The 22,900-nt window shown below is 40.8% G+C and overlaps 1 protein-coding gene across 2 annotated transcripts in view; it reads left to right on the forward strand.

The window, feature by feature from the left end:
- BBS7 (Bardet-Biedl syndrome 7) overlaps positions 1-22,900 on the forward strand; it is a 57,001-nt gene that overhangs the window by 25,216 nt on the left and 8,885 nt on the right. For both annotated transcript variants that reach the window (XM_080674676.1, XM_080674675.1), the window contains exons 9-18: positions 1,835-1,919; positions 3,309-3,411; positions 4,612-4,804; positions 7,705-7,779; positions 9,637-9,702; positions 17,129-17,268; positions 18,985-19,149; positions 21,846-21,955; positions 22,072-22,175; positions 22,306-22,429. In XM_080674676.1, coding sequence (XP_080530802.1) covers positions 1,835-1,919; positions 3,309-3,411; positions 4,612-4,804; positions 7,705-7,779; positions 9,637-9,702; positions 17,129-17,268; positions 18,985-19,149; positions 21,846-21,955; positions 22,072-22,175; positions 22,306-22,429 — 1,165 coding nt within the window. The remainder of the gene's footprint in view (positions 1-1,834; positions 1,920-3,308; positions 3,412-4,611; positions 4,805-7,704; positions 7,780-9,636; positions 9,703-17,128; positions 17,269-18,984; positions 19,150-21,845; positions 21,956-22,071; positions 22,176-22,305; positions 22,430-22,900) is intronic.

Raw genomic sequence — 22,900 nt, forward strand, 5'->3', positions numbered from 1 at the left:
AGAACCACATTTATAAGGTTACTCAAGAATCTTCTAAAAACCGCCGAGAAACTTGGTGAGACCTCCGAGGAGCTTAGTGAGACCTTCAAGGACCTTAATGAGAATGCCAAAAAAATGGAAAAGGACCAGTCAGAAATTAAGCATACACTGTCTGAAATAAAGAATATACAGAAACTCAACTGTAGATCAACGTACCCCAAGAATCAAACCAAAGAGCTGAAATATGAGGAAACAAAAAACACCCAACCAGAAAAACAAAAAGAAAAAATCCAAAAATATGAAGATAGTGTAAGGAGCCTCTGGGACAACTTTAAGCGTACCAACATCCGAATTTTTGGGGTGCCAGAAGAAGAGAAAGAGCAAAATATTGAAAACCTATTAGAAGAAATAATGACAGAAAACTTTCCCTACCTGGTGAAAGAAATAGACTTACAAGTTCAGGAAGCACACAGAACCCCATACAAGAGGAATCCAAAGAGGACCACACCAAGACACATCATAATTAAAATGCCAAGGGCAAAAGACAAAGAGAGAATCTTGAAAGCAGCAAGAGAAAAACGGTTAGTTACCTACAAGGGAGCACCCATACGACTATCAGCTGATTTCTCGGCAGAAACTATGCAGGCCAGAAGGGAGTGGCAAGAAATATTCAAAGTGATGGACAGCAAGAACCTACAACCAAGATTACTCTACCCAGCAAAGCTATCATTCAGAGTTGAAGGTCAGATAAAGAGCTTCACAGACAAGAAAAAGCTAAAGGAGTTCATCACCACCAAACCAGGATTACATGAAATGCTGAAGGGTGTTCTTTAAGAAGAGGAAGAAGAAGAAAAAGGTAAAGATAAAAATTATGAACAACAATATGACATCAAATACATACCTACCAACAAGTAAATCTAAAAATCAAGTGAATAAAAAAATCTGAAGAACAGAATGGATTGGTGAATATAATAGAATCAGGGACATAGAAAGGGAGTGGACTGACAATTCTCAGGGGGGAGGGGGTGTGAGGGTTGCGGGAAGAGACTGGACAAAAAGCTTACACCTATGGATGAAGACAGTGGCTGGGGGTAAGGGCATGGGGTGGGGTGGGGAATCAGGTGGAGGGGAGCTAGGGGGAAAAAAAGAGGAACACCTGTAATAATCTGAACAATAAAGATTTATTTAAAAAAAATAAAAATAAAAAGCTATTTGGAGAAAACACATGAGATAGGATCTATGGTATTCAGATAATAGGCTACACATGTTTTGAGATTTTTGCTTATGCAATTTTTAAAACTATTTTTTATATTAATAAATGATATTTGCTCATTAGATGACTATTGTAGTTGAGTGGTACATGCAAATATGTGAGTCATTTCAATCTTTCCTCAAATTTAAAAACACTGGAATTTGCCCTAGCCAGTGTGGGTCAGTGGTTGGCCAATGCACCAAAGGGTCTTGGGTTCAAGTTCCCGTCAAGGGCGTGTACCTGGGTCGCAGGTTCATTCCCTGCCCAGGTTCCTGGCCCCCTGGTTGGGTGTGTTTGGAAGGCAACCAAGAGATCTCTCTCTCTCTCTCTCTCTCTCTCTCTCTCTCTCTCTTTCTCTCCCCCCCTCTCACCCCCATTCTCTAAAAAGAAAAAAATAAATCAATAGAATATCTTTGGGTGAGGATTAACAACAACAACAACAAAACAACACTGGAATTTTCTGACATTTGTGCAGGGTTTTTGCCTTTCCAATCTCAGTGTCTACATGTACTGAGTGTTCAGTAAACATATGTGGAATGTTTTGTAACATATCTGTGAAATGTTTAGTTACTAAGGAAGTGCTTGATCTTAAATTTCTTTTAGGCGCTGTCTGAAAGTGTCACATCTATCCAGGGAGGTTGTGTGGGGAAAGATGGCTATGACGAAATCGTAGTATCCACATATTCAGGTAAGGTAAAGGGTAATAGGCAATTGAAGGAAGAATGGATAATAAAAATATAAATGTAATTAATTGCTTTTGACACCTGTTTTTTAATGTGTTATTAATAAGTCCCTTTTTTTAACATATTTTTTACTTTTTTTATTGAATTTATTGAGGTGACACCGGTTAATAAAATTATATAGATTTTGGGTGTACAATTCTATAATATATAATCTCTGTATTGTACTGTGTGTTCTTTATCCCAAATAGTAAGTCAATCCTATCTATAGTATTAAAAAAATTATTGGTTAAAAAATAAGGGTATATCTATATATATAAAAGCCTAAGTGACCGTTATGACTGGTCAACTGAATAACTGGTTAGCTGGTCGTTATGACGCGCACTGACCACCAAGGGGCAGACCCTCAACACAGGAGCTGCCCCCTGGTGGTCAGTTCACTCCAACCTCCTGCGCTGGCCAACCTCCCGCGGTCCCTCCTCCCAGCCAGCCGGCTCCAATTCGCCCCAATCAGGACTAGGAGAGATGGCCCCGATTGGCCCCGATTGCCAGCCATGCTGAGGGACCCCACCCATGTGCGAATTCATGTACCGGGCCTCTAGTTGATTTATAAAACAGTTAATATTTAAATAATACTTTTTAAGCCTGGCCAGTGTGGCTCAGTGTTTGAGTTTTGAGCTATGAATCAGGAGATCATGGTTCGATTCCCAGTCAAGGCACATGCCTGGGTTGTGGGCTCAATTCCTGGTGTGGGGCGTGCAGGAGGCAGCCGATTAGTGATTCTCATCATTGATATTTCTATCTCTCTCCCCATCTCCCATCCTCTCTAAAATCAATAAAAATATATATTTTTTAAAAAGAATGTTTGGCATATCACTAGTATCTTTGAAAGTTGAATAATATTCTTTGGTTTAAAAAGAAATTTAGTGTATGTTTTATTATTTAATATACATTAATATAAGAAATACACATTTGTTATAAAATCTTGCTTGCTTTTGACTAGGTCATTTTTACATTCTCACAATGTTATACAAGAGTTTAACAACATGAAAATAATTTTTGAAAAACGATTCTTATTCATCAGCTATTTTGCATTTGTTAGAATGTGTTGACTTATTTCATACTTGAAAACTAAAACTGTAAATTAAGTGAAAGATCTCCTCAATCATAGTTTGATAGTATTTCAGGCAAAGCAAAAAAGGTATCACAAAATGCTTAAGTAATTTCCTTGTGGTTTGAATATTTTCCAGCTTAATTTCTCTTAGTTCTTGTTTAGTTTGGGTTTTTGAAGGGGAATATGTCGTGGAGTGAGGTTGATGTTGGTGGACGGGGCAGTGGACTGGGTTTCTTTAGCCCTTGCAGTACTCATGGTGCCCGGTTGCAATCCATCCCTGCAGGCTGGGTTACGGGGCTGACTACAGAGCCTGCGCACAAGGAAAGCGGGCCGGGCGAAGAGCTCAGGCTTAACCAGGAGATGCAGAACAAACTTTCCTCTTTACGGTAACGTTGCATTTTGTTTGCCTTTTTAGTTTTCATTTCATGAAGTGTGCAATGGTTGTTGTTTTTGTTACTTATAGATGCAGCATATTATATTGGAAGGAATTACACAGTAATTTATCACTTTTTTAAATGAAAGTTTATCAGTTTGAGAAAATTAGCAGTAAATGCTGATTAGTATTTTGGAGTTAGAAATAAACTTTTTGTGTGCTGTATTGTATATTGGCTTCTTCTTAGAGAAGTATATTGTTTGTGTGGTGATAGGTAGTCGTCATGTTTTGTTTTTTTATAGGCATTAAAGCAGCTAACACAGATGGCTCTGCTCTCACTCATCTAATGCTCACTGCTCCTGCGGGCCTTTCTGAATCTCTAACTCTGGCTTATAAGTTTTCTTAGTGGAAATGAATAATGTTGACTTCCTTAGACCCAGGGATTGCTTTGTAACCCATTCAGTTCAACAGGAGCAACTGCCAGCACTGCCCATGCAGTTCAGTCCCAGCATCCTCTCCAGTACTGGACCGAGTGTGTGCTGCTCCACGCTTCATGATCACCCTTGTGGTCCCCAAATGTTAGAACTCTGCAGCCTCCTTCTTATTTTGTCTGTCTCCCCTGATGTCTTACTGAAAGGTGTATGTTCACTGGTTTCTTCTTCTCACGTCTGATGTGTTCCTGTGCCCGGACAGTCAGGTTCTCCTCCGATTGGTGCTGTAGGTACCATGACCAGGTTGGTGTGTGAGCATTGGCTATCTGCAGCCTTCCTTGATACTTAAAGCTTTGTATTTATGTTGCTCGTGTGGGACTGAGTAGATGTTTTAATTTTTAGATTAGAGATAAATAATATGGAATTGTTTAGTCAGTCCTATAAGCAAAAATTTTGTTCCTATTAGTGTTACAGTTCTAGCTCAATCAATAAAAATCCATTCGCCACCCCGTCTGGGTGGCTCAGTTGGTTGGAGTGTCATCCCGTACACCAAAAAGATTGTAGTTTCTATCCTTGGTTAGGGTGCATCGATTTTTCTCTCTCATTCTTCTCCTCTCTCTCTCTCGAAGTTCCTCTCCTCGTTCCTCTATCTAAATAGGTCCTGAGGTGAGGCTTAAAAAAATCCATTTTGCAGAAGTAAATGTCTCAAATTTTGATAAACATTTTAAGGACCTCAAATATTTACACTTACAGGTGACAGAGTTGTATCTGTTTTCCTCTAGGACTGAGTTGGAGCAACTTCAGGTTAAAGTAACACAGGAAAGAGAGAAGTATCAACAGTCTTCGCAGTCAAGCAAAGCAAAATCAGCAGTCCCTTCCTTTAGCATAAATGACAAGTTTACATTAAATAAAGACGATGCCAGCTACAGCCTTATCTTGGAGGTGCAGACTGCTATAGACAATGTCTTAATACAGGTAAGCAAAATGTCTAACCTGTAATGTAAATGTTGGTCTTTTAAATATTGTATTTAGTTTAGATAGTACTTTTAAAGGCTTATTTTAGTCTTCTATTAGATTATCAGTTTGCTCATAAATTAACAAAATTATAGCTTTACTTTATTTATCCTATGCATATTAAACAAAAGACTGATGCACTTAAGTTTGAGGATGAGTCAGAAAGGACATCAAGGATTTTATACTTTGGCTAACCTTTAAGAGAATCGTAATAGAGATGCAACTTAGAAAACTCCAGTGTTTAATGCCCTTATTAGAACCTTTAAACTTCAAATATTGAAATAAATAGCCTGCAGTACAGCTTGCATTACCAGTTCTTAGGGAGGTCAGTAGGCAAAGAACATAATCCCAAAGGTGAAATGTAGGGATAATAATGTACAACTTCATTCTTCATTATATTTAACTAGAGGCCCAGTGCATGAAATTCGTACATGGGGGGAGGGGTATGTGTCCCTCAGCCCAGCCTGCACCCTCTCCAATCTGGGATCCCTCTCACAATCCAGCACTGCTGGCTCCCAGCTGCTCGCCTGCCTGATTGCCCCTAACTGCTACTGCCTGCCAGCCTGATCACCCCCTAAGCACTCCCCTGCCAGCCTGATCAATGCTGAACTGCTCTCCTGCTGGCCCAATTACCCCTAACTGCCCTCCCCTGCAGGCCTGGTCGCCCCTAACTGTCCTTCCCTGCTAGCCTGCTCGCCATAACTGTCCTTCCCTGAAGGCCTGGTCGCCCCCAACTGCCCTTCCCTACAGGTCTGGTTGCCCCTAACTGCCCTCCCTTGCCAGCCTGGTTGCCCCTAACTGCCCTCCCCTGCCTGCCCAGTCACCCCCAATTGCCCTCCCCTGCAAGCCTGGTCCCCCCTGCAGGCCTGGTCACTCCCAACCGCCCTCCCCTGCAGGCCTGGTCACCCCTAACTGCCCTCCCCTGCAGGCCTGGTTGCCCCCAACTGCCCTATCCTGCAGGCCTGGTCCCCCCCAACTGCCCTTCCCTGCAGGCCTGGTCCCCCCAACTTCCCTCCCCTGCAGGCCTGGTTGCCCTTAACTGCCCTCCTCTGCCAGCCCAGTCACCCCTAACTGCCCTCCCTAGCAGGCCTGATCACCCCCAACTGCCCTCCCTTGTAGGCCTGGTCCCTCCCAACTGCCCTCCCCTGCTGGCCTGATTGCCTACAACTGCCCTCCCCTGCTGGCCATCTTGTGGTGGCCATCTTGTGTCCACATGGGGGCGGCCATCTTTGACCACATGGGGGTGGTCATCTTGTGCATTGGAGTGATGGTCAATTTGCACATTACCTCTTTTTTATATATATAGGATTATTTCTTTAGTTGGAGTGAAAAGGATGATAGTACAAAGAATGGAAAACAAGGAAATGATAGAAAACCCATCAGAAAATGAGAAAAGACTAAGGGGAGGAAGTACATAAGCTTTAAAAAGATGTGGATGAGAGATCAGATTATTAATCAAAACGTAAAGGCAGAAATCTCTCCTAACTCTAACTCAGGACTGCCACCTGGAACAACTCGGGAACCACATACACAGAGCACAGCGCAGGCATCAGCCTCGAGACTGCCTGCAGGGGCTGGATGGGGAAGCAGCGGATGAGAAGTACAGACTGGTAGTCACAAAATAGTCACAGGATATAAAGCACAGCATAGGGAATCTATAATAATAAAAGTGGAATATGCTAATTAGCCCAGACAGCTGAATGACCTTCCAGACGTCCTTCCTGACGAAGCTGTGGCAGTGGGGGCCAAGGCAGAGGCGGTTAAGGGCAATCACGCAGGCAGGCAGGAGAGCAATTAGGAGCCAGCGCTCCCGGATTGCAAGAGGGTGCAGGCTGGGCTGAGGGTCCCCCTGCCCTGTGCACGAATTTCGGGCACTGGGCCTGTAGTATAGTCAATAATATTGTAATTATGTGGCATGCCAGGTGGGTACTGGGAATATTGGGGGGAACACTTTGTACCTTATATGATTGTCTAACCACTGTGCTGTACACCTAAAGCTCATACTAAATAATACGGAATATATACTGTAATTGAAAAATAAAATAATAAAAAGAAACTACCTTTCCAGAGGAGAACAAAAATTCTCTCCTGTCTGTGTTACAGCTGAGGTTAAAATCAATAAAAATGAACTGATATAGTCAGAATGGCCATGTGATTATTTGCAGCCTATGGTAACATTTTTAGCACTGACAGAAATAGACAGGAAGATTATACTTATAAGGGGAGAGTGAGGTGATATTCTATGACTTCTGATATTCCAAATTAGAAAAAAATGGGTCATAATAATACTTATTCTCTATTATTATTCTCTACTTATTTTCTAGAAGAACATATTATCCTATATAATAAAAGGCTAATATGCAAATTGACCGAACAGTGCCTGCATGCCTGGTCGCCTCCCACTGCCCTCCCCTATCGCTATGATGTGCACTGACCACCAGGGGCAGACGCTCAATGCAGGAGCTGCCCCCTGGTGGTCAGTGCTCTCCCACAGGGGGAGTGCCACTGAGCCAGAAGTAGGGCTCATGGCTGGCGAGCACAGCTGCGGTGGAGGGAGCCTCTCCCACCTCCGTGGCAGTGGTAAGGGTGTCCGACTGACAGCTTAGGCCCTCTCCCTGCCTAAGGGCTCCTGGAGGGCTCCCCCGAGGGCTCCTGGACTTCAAGAGGACGCAGTCTGTGCTGAGGGATGCTCCCCCCACCCCAGAGCATGAATTTCATGCACTGAGCCTCTAGTCAAATGTAAATTAAGAGAATTCATACTCTCAACTTTAAAGATGAACATAAGGAAACCCTTAAAAGAAAATGGGTTTTGAAAACAAGTTTTAATTTTTCATCTGAACCTTTTTTTTTAATGTCTGTAGAGTGATGTTCCAATAGATTTGCTTGATGTGGACAAAAATTCTGCTGTTGTCAGCTTCAGCAGCTGTGATTCTGAGGTGAGTGAAAATAAAGAATTCTTCAGACGATTTCATTTCTACTTTGTTATTTTGAATAAAGCCTACAAACTCCATTAGGGTTCTGTATTTCTTCATCAGTTTCTCATTTCATAACCTTCCCCTCAAAATCTGCTTCTGCTCTTTCTTTATCCTCAGATAATCCAGAAACCCGGCTGTCCTAGATCCTTCCCTTCTCTGACCCATGAAATCCAATTAGTTCCTGCCAGTCCTTCCCGGCTGTCCTGCCCCGCTCTGCTTCCTTCCACTGCTCTCAGCTGTCCAGTCCACCCCGTGCTTGCTTGAACCACTCCCTCATCCCCTTTCTCTATCGCCAGGATGGCCCTCGCTTCCAGCTGTGCTGTGCACTGTCACCAGACAGCTCTTCCTAAAACACAGACATCACCGTGTCATTCTAAACCTGTCAGAGCTTCCTTGTTTCCTGTGGCATGTGAGCTAGATTCCTCCAGGATGCAGCTCTGATTCCATCTCCCACTTGTCTCACAGCTGCGACCTTCCTTCCATGCACATTATTTCTGCCACGCTGAAGTGCTCGACATTTCTTGAAAATGCGATATAGTCTTACACATTGCTACATTTGAACGTGATCAGTCCCTTCTGCCAGCTCTTCCTCGCCTTTTCTGGGCTTGTTGAATCTTGCTTAATGTTCATTCAGCAGACATTTATCGAGCACATCGAGCATCCCTGGTGCAAAGTACCAGGGATGAGATTGTGTTGGAGCTTCTGGACGTACTGTGCCCTTGGGGAGCAGCCTCAGAGTGGGTGTGCTCCTGAGGAGGAGGGAGGGAAGCAAGGGCTGCCATGGCTGCGTGCCCAGCAGCCTGAGCAACAGACGGGGCCGCAGCGGGCATGTGGTTATACATTTACAAAAGGGAGGAATAAGAACAATAGATAAAGAACAAAGTTGATAGCTATATTAGGGAATAATTTTCAATATAACATAAAGCTTTTTTTCTTGATAAGAAATTTTATAATGGTTGTATTGTGTTATATATGGCTTGTCATCCCTGTTTGCAAATTATAACATAAAACATCAGGGCCTACATTTTTATCATCATTTTCAAAATCAAGTTAATATAAACGTAAGATCTTTCATTCGTAATTTACTGTGAAAGAGTAACATTATTTACATCACTGCTGGATTCTTGGAAATGAGTATTTTATACTAATTTAAAACCTACTTTCAGGCATGATAGCTTTATAAAAACCTTACTGTGGGGATTTCAAGTACATACCAAAGTAGAATAGTAGAATTATCTTCATGTACTCATCACCAACTTCAACATATGGCCAGTCTTATTTTATGCTCTTTTAGTCGTTTAATATTTAATTTCAAGAAGTTATAATACTTGAAGTTACCTCTGCAATTTAATTCAGCAAACATTGAATTCCTACAGTAAGCCATTGGTGGAAATACAGAGATGAGATATTCTCAGTCTTCTGTAAGTATTTGTGAAAATCAAAGACATTCCAAACATTGATGTCTTTGTGTTTATAATATAAACATTAGGAGTTTTTACTATCCATTAAATTTTTAGAAAACAATATTTTTAAATGTTATTGTAGATATTCAAGATGGAAAGAGCATGAGCTTTAGAGTCTTAAAAGACATGAATTTGAATTCCAATTTTATTACTTACCGGCTTTTGGGAAATTAACCCAACCCCTCATGCCTCAGTTTCTTCATCTGTAAAACTTACTGCATAGGAATAAGCAAAAAGCCTTTAGCACAGTGCCACCCAAATGAGAGGTGCTCAGCAAATGGTAACCATTACTGATGCTGTTTATTCTGTTAAAAACAAGGATTCATCCTTTTCCTTAATTTTGAATTCTACCCAGTTCAGCGACAACTTCCTTCTCGCCACTTACCGGTGCCAGGCAAATACCACAAGGCTGGAGCTCAAGGTAAAGTGTTTGAAGTTACCTTTACTTGAAAGTCAGAACTTTGTTTTTTATACTGGTATAACATAAGATATCATTTCTTTGCATTAAATTTCTCCCTGAAATGAGTCATTTTTGAGTAATGACATTTGAATAATCTCTTAGGTTTTAATTCAGCCCAGACCACTATCTCTGCTGGTATCACTTAACCAAGCATCTTCTCTGAAGTTACCAGTCCTTAATTTCCTGCAATTGGACATTTGTTTTCTAATTTTCTCTTACGGAAAGTTTCAAACATGTAAACGTAAGGACTCCAGCTCCCGCAGTGTTCCATTCACAGTAATCTTGTTTATCCTCTCACTCTCCATTCCAAATCATTTTGAAGCAAATATTTTGAAGGATATTTTATCATTTCACTTGTAAATAAATATTTTGGTACATATGTTTAAAAGATAACTCTTATTTTAAAAACATAACCACAGGCCCTAGCTGGTTTGACTCAGTGGATAGAGCGTCAGCCTGCGGACTGAAGGGTCCCGTGTCGATTCCGGTCAAGGGCACATGCCCGGGTTGTGGGTGTGATCCCCGGTGGAGGGCGTGCAGGAGGCAACCGATCAATGATTCTCTCTCATCATTGATGTTTCTGTCTCTCCTCTCTTCCTTTCTGAAATCAATAAAAATATATTTTAAAAAAAACACATAACCACAAGAAAACATAAACTAAGAAAAATTTACAGTAATTCCTAGATGTCATCAAATATTTACTGTTCAGATTTCACTAACTTCTTCTTAATCCTCAACTGAGGCTGTGTTTTATAGATTTTAGAGAGGGGAAGGGAGAGAGAGAAACATCCATCTGTTGCCTCCCATATGAGCCCTGACTGGTGTTTGAACTGGCAACCTAGGTATGTGCCCTGACCAGGAATCCAACCAGCAATCTTTCGGTGCACAGGACAACACTCCAACCAACTGAGCCACTTGGCTGGGATGATTTTTGTTCCCAAGGATTTTTTTTCATTGATTTTTTTAGAGAGAATGGAAGGGTGGGGGAGAGACAGAGAGAGAAACATTGATGTGAGAGACATTGATTGGTTACCTCCCACACGTGCCCTGACCAGGGCCAAGGACCGAGCCTGCAACCAAGTTACGTGCCCTTGACCTGAATCAAAACCATGACCCTTCAGGCCACAGGCTGACGCTCTACCACTGAACCAAACTGGCCAGGTCAGGTCATTTGGTTGTTGAGGTATCTATATTTTCCTACTACCTGGATTTTTCTGGTTCCATTCCAGTGATATAATTTATTACTATTTATTCTAGAGAAAATATTTTAAAGTATTTTAGCAACATAATTACTTCTATAATTAAATATTGATTTTAGTACATAAATCTATTTTAGTTATTTAATTTATAATGTGAGATTTAATTTTTTTTATTTTTGATACATTTATGATCTAAAAGTTAAGGAGAACAATAATGTTTTTCTGGTGTTGCGGATCTTCTGAGTGTTTTTTTCAAGAGAGATGCTGCTACACAATTTTTTTACATAGAGTTAAGGAAGTTTCAGTTAAACAAAATTCTTTTCTAAACTATTTATTTTAGTCTACATTAAGTCCCCTTTCGTGTATTTCAAAAGAAAAGTTGAAAACTGGAATAAGTTTATTACTAAAGGAATATATTTAAGCATATTTTATGTGACCTAATTAAACATTTTAAGTTACATTTTTACTGAGCAAGATGGTGCCAATACATTTGGAAGTAGGCCTAATAAAATATTAAAAAGCTATGTTATTTTTTCAAATTGGGTACAAAAATTTTTGTAGTTCAGAGAAAAGAATAAATGCCTGGCCGAAACCGGTTTGGCTCAGTGGATAGAGCGTCGGCCTGCGGACTGAAGGGTCCCGGGTTCGATTCCGGTCAAGGGCATGTACCTTGGCTGCGGGCACATCCCCAGTGGGGGGTGTGCAGGAGGCAGCTGATCGATGTTTCTCTCTCATCGATGTTTCTAGCTTTCTATCCCTCTCCCTTCCTCTCTGTAAAAATATCAATAAAATATATTTTTTAAAAAAAAAAAAGAATAAATGCCTGAAAGAGGCAAGAGAACTGAGAAAGAAGAAAAGGTGGGACTTATCCTGCCATGTGGTAAAACATACTGTGTAACTATGATAAGATGCCTGCTATTGCAGGGTATTTATAAGGCCTAAATAAATAGGCCATCCAACAAAATATGGTCTAGGAATAGACCCCAGCACACATTTATGGAAATGTAATGTGTGACATTTGTATGTAGAGAAAAGATTCACTAACTTACTATTTTTTTAAAAAAAAATAGGTGTTAGCACAATTAGCATTCATCTGGAAGAAAATTAAGCAGCTACTTATGTCATATATAAAAATATTTAGATGAATTAAGTACCTAGTTATTTAAAAAAGGAAATGTACTTGTCTTCCAGGTAATGGGTGAATATCAATAAAATATAAAGACTGCCTGTAAGTTGTTATAAAAAGACTACCAAGCCTGGCTGATGTGGGCGTTCGACTTATAAACCAGGAGATCCCGGCTCCATTCCCAGTCAGGGCTGGATCCCCAGTGGGGGGCGTGCAGGAGGCAGCCAATCCATGATCCTCTCTCATCATTGATGTTTCTCTCTCTCTCCCTCTCCCTTCCTCTCTGAAATCAATAAAAAAATATATTTTTTTTTTAAAAGGACTACCGAATAAGGAAAATAGGCAAAGGATATGGATAGTCAATTCACAGAAGAGGGGATCAAAATGTCCTACCTCATTATTAGGGAAATTCAAATTGAAATAACCAAAAAACAGTTTCTGCTTATCTGACAGGTTGGCAAAAAATTGTACAGAGCAACATCACCAGGTGGCAGGGATGAGGAAAAGGACAAGTGTTACAGTCACTCATTTGGAGGAATCAGTTTCACAGCAATAGGATCACAGTGTTGTACACACGGAAGTGTAATTGCAGCATCATTTGTAGAGGCAGAAAAGTGGAACCAAAATGGACACTTGATAATTTAATGGTGGGTTAAATAGCTACTTTTCATTCCAAAGAATATTACACAGCTTTGATAGTGAGTCGATGTATTCCTGGTAACATGGAGCAGATTCCTGAAAAACACATACCGCAGATGAAACCTCTGAATATGTATATATGTTTATTATAATGAATAAATATGAAGAAAGGTGTGTAAGAAACTCACCTGTCTTGTTTGACAGGTTCCACAGTGGGGGAAGGCAGGGAGGTGAAGACGGTATGAGGACAGGCAGCGATAAGGGGAAAATGTGATTGTTAAAAGTAAAAACAAAGATGTTTATTATATAAATAGAATTTATGTGGAATTATATATTTGTTTTTCTACATCTGTATAGAGAGATATGAAAGGATGGCTACCAAAATAGCAATAATGATCATCTTTCTTGATCATTAGGATATTTAAAATAAGGAATATGAATTATGTAACCAGAGAAAGCATTATGACCTTTTATTGTGGAAAAGTTATGTGCAGCTTCCTCTTTAAGATTATGTGTACCCTTATCCTTTATAAAGAAACCCTAGTGCTCGCTTCAGCAGCACATACACTAAAATGGGAACGATACAGAAAAGATTAGCATGGCCCCTGTGCAAGGATGACCCACAAATTCGTGAATTGTTCCATATTTAAAAAAAAGAAAGAAAAAAAAACCTAAAATATAGCTTTATCATAATTTTTATTTTCTTCATTCATTATTTCTTTTCCTTTTATCTTTTCTGTCTTCCCATTGAGAGCAATATTTGTAGTGTAACGTTTGCAAAAAAATCTTGCTTTAAACTTGTATTTAATTTTCCCATTCAGGGAAAACATTGATTTTTTTTCCCCCCTCACATTCCAGGAAAAGTGTGAGTTAAAATATCAGATTAGAGAAGCCACCTTTGTAATACAAGAGGGAGTACCACACAGGACATGGATTTCAGCTGAGAGGAGCTGAGGGGGCAGGAGGGAGAACTGGGCAGCTCTCCACCTCTTCTGAGATTAGGTCTTAGTTCACTGAATTAATGTCTTCTGTTAACCAGTTTTAAATTCCCAGGATAGCCCACCAGCCACATTCAAAATAGCTCAAAAGAATTTCCTAATCTAAATATGTCAAAATAAAGAGAGAAACCAAGATAGTGGCATAGGTAAACACCTGAACTGCTGCCTCGCACAACAATTTCAAAACTACAACTAAAAGACATCATCCAGAACCACAGGAAGGCTGGCTGAGTGGAAATTCTACAACTAGAAGGAAAGAGAAAAGCACACTGAGACGCACAGGAGCTGCGGAAAGCAGAGGTCCTGAAGCGCGCATGTGGAGAGGGATGGCAACTGAGTATGTGGCTGGCTTTTTCAAGCGGGAGGGAGACAGAAGCTCCCAACTGCTCTGAACTCCAGTCCCAGGCAACACTCTGGGGACCCAGACTCATACGGGGAGAAACTGGACTGTCTGGCAGCGGGCAAAACTTGAGGCCGGCTTTCTCTCAGAGGTGCTTGCAGCAATTACCGCAGGACACTGAGACCCAGGGACCTCTTAGCACAGGGCTGACGGGAAGCCATTGCTGTTTGCTCCGCCCTGAGATCCCGCCCCATGAAGCCATTGCTGTTTGCTCCATCCTGAGACTCCGCCCCATCCAAGCTGAGTGCAGAGGCTTTTGTATATGAATGGCCTGGTCCTTTGAAATCTAAAATTACCTAACAAACTGCAGCTGAGTCAGTGAGACCCAGGACATCCAAAAGAAGGCCCAAGACCCCACAGGAGCTTGCATTGCTTCACAGCTGGGCCTCATCTAGGCACCTCCAAACCACAAACAAAGAAGAGGAATCTGCAGATCTCTCCGTAGCTCCTGCTGGGTTGCCTCAGGCAGAGGCTAAATTAACACCTCCTTGGAGATCCAAGAGCCAGTGTACCCAGGGGTCAGAGTGGGACCATCCAGATTACAACTCCTCAGATCCATAAGGGACACACTCAGGGGGCAGACTCAGTGAGCACCAAAGCCCCAATGAAGCAAGTCTTGCCTCAGAAGGGTGTCTCCAGCACAGAAGTTCTCCCAGTGTAGACACAGCTGATCCTCACAGCCAGTTGGCCTGGAGGTCAATTCCTCCCAGTGATACCAACAACAATCAAGGCTTAACTACAAAAAGACTGTGCACACAGCCCACAAGAGTGTCCACCTCAGGTAACTGGAGAGGCTGAGCCACTGGGCCATATAGGACACCTAGCACACAAAGCCACTCTGTCAACTCCGGGAAGCAGGGAAAATGCGGAGACAAAGAAACAGTCACAAATGAAAGAAATGGAGGAAAGCAAATGACTGATATAGAAGTTCAAAACCACGGTTATAAAGTTTTTCAAGAATTTTCTAGAAAAGGCCGATAAATTTAGTGAGACCCTCGAGGATATGAAAAAGAACTAACTAGAAATTAAGCATACACTGACTGAAATAAAGAATAATATACAGAGATCCAACAGCAGACTAGAGGATCGCAAGAATCAAGTCAAAGATTTGAAATACAAAGAAGCAAAAAACACCCAACTGGAAAAGCAAAAAGAAAAGAGAATCCAAAAATATTAAGATAGTGTAAGGAGCCTCTGGGACAACTTTAAGCGTACCAACATCCGAATTATGGGGATGCCAGAAGAAGAGAGAGCAAGATACTGAAAACCTATTTGAAGAAATAATGACAGAAAACGTCCCCCACCTGGTGAAAGAAATAGACTTACAAGTCCAGGAAGCGCACAGAACCCCAAACAAAAGGAATCCAAAGAGGACCACACCAAGACACATCATAATTAAAATGCCAAGGGCAAAAGACAAAGAGAGAATATTAAAAGCAGCAAGAGAAAAACAGTTACCTACAAGGGAGCACCCATACGATTGTCAGCTGATTTCTCAACAGAAACTATGCAGGCCACACGGGAGTGGCAAGAAATATTCAAAGTGATGAACAGCAAGAACCTACAACCAAGATTACTCTACCCAGCAAAGCTATCATTCAGAATTGAAGGGCAGATAAAGAGCTTCACAGCAAAGAAAAAGCTAAAGGAGTTTTCACCGCCAAACCAGTATTATATGAAATGCTGAAAGGTATTCTTTAAGAAGAGGAAGAAGAAGAAAAAGGTAAGGATAAAAATTATGAACAACAAATACATATCTATCAACAAGTGAATCTAAAAATCAAGTGAATAAAATATCTGACGAACAGAATAAACTGGTGAATATAATAGAATCAGGGCCATAGAAAGGGAGTGGACTGACAATTCTCAGGAGGAAAGGGGTATGGGGGGTGTGGCAAGAGACTGGACAAAAATCGTACACCTATGGATGAGGACAGTGTGAGGGGGGGTAAAGGGCAGAGGGTGGGGTGGGAACCGGGTGGAGGGAAGCTATGTGGGGTTAAAAGAGGAACAATTGTAATAATCTGAACAATAAAGATTTATTAAAAATTAAATAAATAAATATGTCATAATAGATTATGAGTCTGCTATTTTCATAGAAAGTCAAGAGTTAAGTTCTTTTCTGTTAGTAGATTTTAAAATATATATATATTCTTATTGATTTCAGAGAGGAAAGGAGAGTTAGAAACATTAATGATGAGAGAATCATTGATTGGCTTCCTCATGTACGCCCCCTACTGGGCATGTGCCCTTGACTGAACTCGGACCTGGGACCCTTCAGTCTGCAGGCCGATGCTCTATCCACTGAGCCAAACCAGTTAGGGCTGTCAGTAGATTTTATAACAGCTGCTTTATGCTATAGTTCCCCCATTTCTGATAAAATGAGATAGTCCATGTAAGTTTTCATTATTTGAAAAACTCACTCATCCCTTCAACAAAAATGTCTAAATTCTAACCATTTTTATGTGAATCTTATAAAATATAGTATATGGTGTTTTTTGTTTTGTTCTGTTTTAATACATTTTTATTGATTTCAGAACATAATGGAGAGGGAGAGAGAGATAGAAACATCAGTGATGAGAGAGAATCATTGATTGGCTGCCTCCTGCTGGGGATCCAGCCCGAAACCAGGATGTGCCCTTGACTGGAACTGAACCCGGGATCCTTCAGTCCACAGGCTGACGCTCTATCCACTGAGCCAAACTGACTAGGGCTATAGATAGTGCTTTTAAATGTACTAGGGTAGTATGTGACAATGTATGTTTTTTGGAATGGTATAGACAGATGACTTGAAAACGTGGTGGGAACAGCTTCTATAGATGGGTTAATTTTATTTTCCCCTACCAAAATCTTCCTTTACTCTAGTGATAAAAAGTAGCTATTTATTAGAATGTCACTATTTTCTTCAAAATATTACAGAAGAGATGAAGGCCTACGTACTTGAGTACTTGTGTTGACCATTTTAAAGATAATGCTTACGTTGCTGGGTTATTCTTATTTTCTCTCCTCTTCTGTGTTGAATCAGATTCGCTCAATTGAAGGCCAGTATGGCACACTTCAAGCATACGTGACTCCAAGAATTCAACCCAAAACCTGTCAGGTCCGCCAGTACCTTATCAAACCCCTTTCACTCCATCAGAGAACCCACTGTATCGATCGTGACAGGTAGGACCAAGGCAGGAGCAGTTCACTTTTAGGATATTACATGATGTAGATAAACTTTCCTATAATTTTTTAAAAATATGTTTTTATTGATGTTTTGGAGAGAAAGGAAGGGAGAGTGAGAGGGAAGAAAGGAGAGAGAAAGAGATCAATGTGAGAGAGCAACATCCATCTTTTACCTCCCACATGCGCCCCAACCAGGGATTGAACATGCAACCTGGGTGTGTGTCCTGAATTGGGAATTGAACCGGTGACGTATCTGTGCATGGGACGGCGCTCAACCAACTGAGCCACACCAGCCAGGGCAACCTGCCTTTAATTTTTATGGTGTAAATTCTGGTAGATATGTGCCCATTTTCATTTAAGGCTATGGATTGGTATTCCTACTGATGTTAGGGTCCCTGTCTACTTTCGGAGGCTGGCTGGAGCTGGACTTCCTTTTTCGCATGGACTGCCATCCCACGACCAGCAGAGTCACTGTTTCGCTTTTGCATTTCCTGTGAACAGGCCCTTGGTGCGTGAGCCTCAAACATTCTATTTCCTCTCTGTTCCACCTCAGGAAATACTCAAGCCATTGACTGCGATAATCTGCTATTTCCCACTTCCCCTATAATTTAAGCATCCTCCTGTTTGTAGTTTTTCACTTCCTGAAGATGAGAGACATGGCTTAAACGAGGGAGAAGGGAAAGAAATGAGTTATTGAATACTTGCCCTGCACCATGCATTGTGTAGGGGCTTAGGTATCGTTTAAGTCGTACAGCAAGTCAGGTGGAAATGTCTCCATTTTACAAATGAGACTGGGATGCTTGGGAAGGAAGTAACTTGCTGACATAAGAAACAGCTATAATGTGAGACCACCGCCCATGTCTTTCCTATTGCAGCTTGTAATGGTAAAGGTAGGTAGTTTAAATAAGATGTAAGGAGAAATGTTCCTAAGGATTTCTTTTAGAACATTAAAAGAGGAGAGATTCTTTTGGGTATGTCTCCCTGCTTCAAAGTCAAAGTTGTGGATGGTGGTGGCATGGCGTGCTGCAAAGAGCAGCACACAGAGAAGCGAGAGACCAGGTTCGAATCTTGTCTCATTCCTGTGTGACTTTGGGGACATAACATGATCTCTCTGGGCTTTAGTTTTCTTATCTGCAAATGAGACGGTGGCCTGGATGATCTTAAAATCTCTTCTAGTTTTAGGTTTCTTAATTCTGTATCTTCTTAGAATTCCTCTGACCCTTCCACATCCCTGCAAGATAGAAGGTATTGACCCCTCCCTGCCCCGTGGCCTGCAGCTGGTAGGCCGTGGAGCAGGTTTCAAGCCCTTGTTCGTCTAACTCAGAAGCCCAGTCCTGTGCTGTCACATGACCTCATTATTTCCATAAGGAGATTCTTGTATGTTTTGGTAGTTTGTACAGTAGGAGTATTAGGTGAACTTTTAAAAAATGAAATATGCCTGGGTAAACTGGATTTTATTTGTAAAGATGTTATAATAAAAACAAGCTACTTGTGTCCCCTGACTGGTAAAAGCAGAGGTATAGATATTCCTTCTCTCTTCCATGAAATCAGAATGTTCATTTATCTGATGGGTAAAATTAATCTGAGAAAAATTAAACAAATATAAACAAATTTATATTTGTTTAGCTGTTACTTCAAAATTCTGTTTATAATGTTTTGTGTATATCAAATACACTTCCACACACAAATGTGTCCCTCCGCTGTGAATTACAGACCGATGAACACACTGACTTTAACGGGCCAGTTCAGTTTTGCGGAAGTTCACTCCTGGGTGGTGTTTTGCCTTCCTGAAGTTCCCGAGAAACCTCCAGCCGGAGAATGTGTGACATTTTATTTCCAGAACACCTTCCTGGACACACAGCTGGAAAGCACCTACAGGTAATACATCTCGTTACTGGTTCACACGTGTGTAGGGTGCTTAAGTATGTTTTTTTAATTGATTTTTAGAGAGAGGAAGGGAGAGGGAGAGAGAGAAACATCAACGATGAGAGAATCATTGATTGGCTGCCTTCTGCACGCCCCGTACTGGGGATGAAGCTGGAAACCCAGGCATGTGCCCTGACCAGGAACAGAACCAGTGACCTTTTGGTGCGTGGATCAACACTCAACCACTGAGCTAAGCCAGCCAGCCCACAAGTGTTTTGATATAAATGAGCTTCTACATTTTCTTTGTTTTAAAGCAGGAACAATTTGTAAATAATAGATTTGAAACCTATACTATTCAAGAGAATCTATTGAAAAACAAGCAGAATTAATGAATTTTGAATTTTTTTAAATGATTGAATAAAGATTTTTATTTGGAGGGGACTGGGTGGCTTCTCCTCTCCTTGTCTCTGTCTCTTAGGGATTCTTTTCCTAAGCAGATTCTTGAACTATTCTGCCTCCTAGCTGAGCTTTAGCATGCTAATTCTGGAAACAGCCGGGAACACACACATCGTGTTACCTCAGAACGCAGCCTTTTGGGACCTGGAGCTCTCCAGAAATCTAATTGGTTTTAGGATCAGTCCTCGGACCTGTTTCACTGTACCTTCCAGCATCTCATGTGTCCAAACCTGGAGCAATGAATGACTCCTGTTTGAAGTACTACAGTGAACCTCACGCTTCAGGAATAGCTGACAATTCCACGTGCCCTGGCATAGCGCATATTTTTGGTATATGTGCTGCCGAAGCAAGCAGAGTGTATATTTGTGTAATAGCATATCTTTGCTCTTTACCACACTGTGTCCTTTAATATTCTCCCCTTACCAGTCAAACACTACTTATTCTTCAAGGCCCAACTCATAGCTACATTTTCAGGTTTTTCTTGATTCTCTTCTCTATTCTCATGGCATTTTATTTTTACCTTCCTTAGGTATTTATTGTTATTTATTTGAAGTATATAATAATGTTTTTATGTAAGCTTGTATCTCTAAATTGGACTATAAGCTCCTCATGGGCAGAGTCTATTTCTTTTTTTTAATTTTTGTATTTTGATTTCAGAGAGGGAGGGGAGAAGTGAGGGAGGAAGAGAGAGAGAGGGAGTGAGAGAGAGAGAGAGAGAGAGAAAGATTGATTTGTTGTTCCACTTATTTATACATTCATTGGTTGATTCTTGTATGTGCCCTGACCAGGATCGAACCTCAACCTTAGAGTATCAGGACAATGCTCTAACCAACTGAGCTGCCCAGCCAGGGCCAGAGTCTATTTCTTAATTATTTTCGTCTGAGTCCTCCAAGTGCCTAACACATGGCTTTGAACATAGAGGTTCTCAATAAATGTTTTCAGGCATCTAAGTAAAGTGCATATGTGTGGAGGAAGCGGCCCTACTGGGTGTGACTCGGCTCTATAGGCTAGATTACTTCACTCGTTGACCTGTAGTTTTCTCTTCTGAGGAGTGGCAATAGTAGCACAGATTCATTGAATTGTGGTGATTAAAAGAAAACAAGCCATGTAAGTCACCCCCAGTGTCAGGTACTGTGTGTTTAATAGTAAGTACCATCAGTTAGAATTAAAGACCAGTGAAAAGTCTCATGATTTCTAAACTATAATTGGGATCAAAATTGTGTGCATGTTTTAGTCATCTTTCTAAAAGAAAGAAATCGGTATTTGCCTCTAACTAGTCAATATAAACTATTTGTGTGTATGAAAGCCAAACCAAAAGGCACATTGAATGCATGAAAAATGGTAGATGTTAGTTAGGAAACGGAAATATTTGGTCATCAGAAAATAGAACCAGCACAAACGGCTTAACCTAGTAAACGGCATTCCCAGCGCCTGTAACGTCAGAGGGCGCAGTCCTGGGCTCAGGTCGCGGGTCAGCGCCCTCGCTGATGTCATAGAGGCGGATCTCTCCGCTGCGCGGCTCTGTTCTGTCGTCTTGGCTGTCCTGTGTAGCCATGGTGGCAGCAGTGCCCTCAGCTACCATAGCGTCTCTTTCCCACTTGTTCCAGTAAAAAAAAAAATCCCAGGATTGAGTACCATTGGTGAGCCGTGACCCGCTGTGGTCGGTGGTGGTCTGGGATACACTGCTAAATGCTTCCTCCTGGAGTCCCAGAAATGGGTTTGAGGCCAGTGCCAGTGAAGTCCTGTGGATTGAGAAGGTGATAGAGAGAGGGAGTGGTTCCCCCAAAGGAAAAGGGTCCTGGGACCATAAGACACGCGATGGATGCCGGCCTGACACAGAAGCTGTTACTCTTAGGTTTGCTGTCAGCATCAGGATGAAGGGTATGGTCATGCTGTAATTTACATGAGCACATCAGAGAAAAACAGTACCTCTATTTTATATACATGAAGGGTTAGCTATTGGAATTTTATTTGTGAAAACATATACGCTATTTTACATGAAGGACGTATTATGACTTCGCATATCTTTAGGAGACATATATCTGACATCTTTTGTTACGTTTTACAAGTATGTTCAGAACTTGAATTAATATAACAGTAAAAGTTTACACATTTAAATATGTTTTCTATTAATAATGAGATGTATATATAGAGAAATAAAATGAAATCTAAACACTAGTTACAAAATAAGTATTTACGGGGTGTATTTCCTTCTAAAGCTTTCCTTTTAAAAATGTATATTAATTTTGTAGAAAAGGAGAAGGAGTTTTTAAATCTGACAACATTTCAACTATATCCATCCTAAAAGATGTGCTCTCTAAAGAAGCTACAAAAAAGAAAATTAACCTCAACATTTCATACGGTAAAAAAGAAAGAAAAATTAATCTTTTTCTTGTTTTTATTTTTTGGTTGTTGTTACAATAAGAATGTTTCTAATCAAAATGACTTTCTAACTGTGTCTGGCTCGACTCCTTCTAGAGATCAATGAAATGTCAGTTAAGCATACTCTAGAGCTAATCCACCCGAAGCTGGAGTACCAGTTGCTTTTGGCTAAGAAAGTGCAGTTAATTGATGCTTTAAAAGTAAGTGTATGTGTCTTGGACTCATGATCACTATTTTGTTGTAATGGGATTTCTAAAATTGTAAAGACTTTAAAGTTACGCTGGATTGAATTTAAATATTAAGTTTCTTCTGTTTTTAATTTAAAATAAGGAATTGCAGGTTCATGAAGGAAATACAGACTTTCTGATACCAGAGTATCGCTGCATTCTAGAAGAGGCAGATCGCCTGCAGGAAGAGTACAAGAAGCAGCCTGCACACCTTGAAAGGCTCTATGGTTAGTGGGCTGTTTAGAATACCTTGCCATATCTCTGTGCTTCTGGCTGTTTGAGGGAAGCTGGGCAGAGGAGAAAGGCAAAGATTACAGCAATCATGAACCTATGACAGCCAATTTGTTGCTTACAATATTAATTTTGTCAAGTTTGCTCTAATATTTAATATTTTTAAATATTTTTTATTGATTTCAGAGAGAGGAAGGGAGAAGGGGGAGAGATAGGAACACCAATGATGAGAGAGAATCATTGATCTGCTGCCTCCTGCACACCCCCAACTAGGGATCGAGCCCAAAATCTAGGCAGGTGCCCTGACCGGGAATTGAACCGTGACCTTCTGGTTCATGGGTTAATACTCAACCACTGGACCATACCAGCTGGACCTACTATTTAATATTTTTACTCAATAAAATGCAAGCAAAATTAGGAAGTAAAATAAGTTTAATGCAGTGGACTTATATATATGAAGGAACCTG

Source organism: Plecotus auritus (assembly GCF_963455305.1).
Source record: "Plecotus auritus genome assembly, chromosome: 6".
In the NCBI taxonomy this organism is placed as follows: Eukaryota; Metazoa; Chordata; class Mammalia; order Chiroptera; family Vespertilionidae; genus Plecotus; species Plecotus auritus.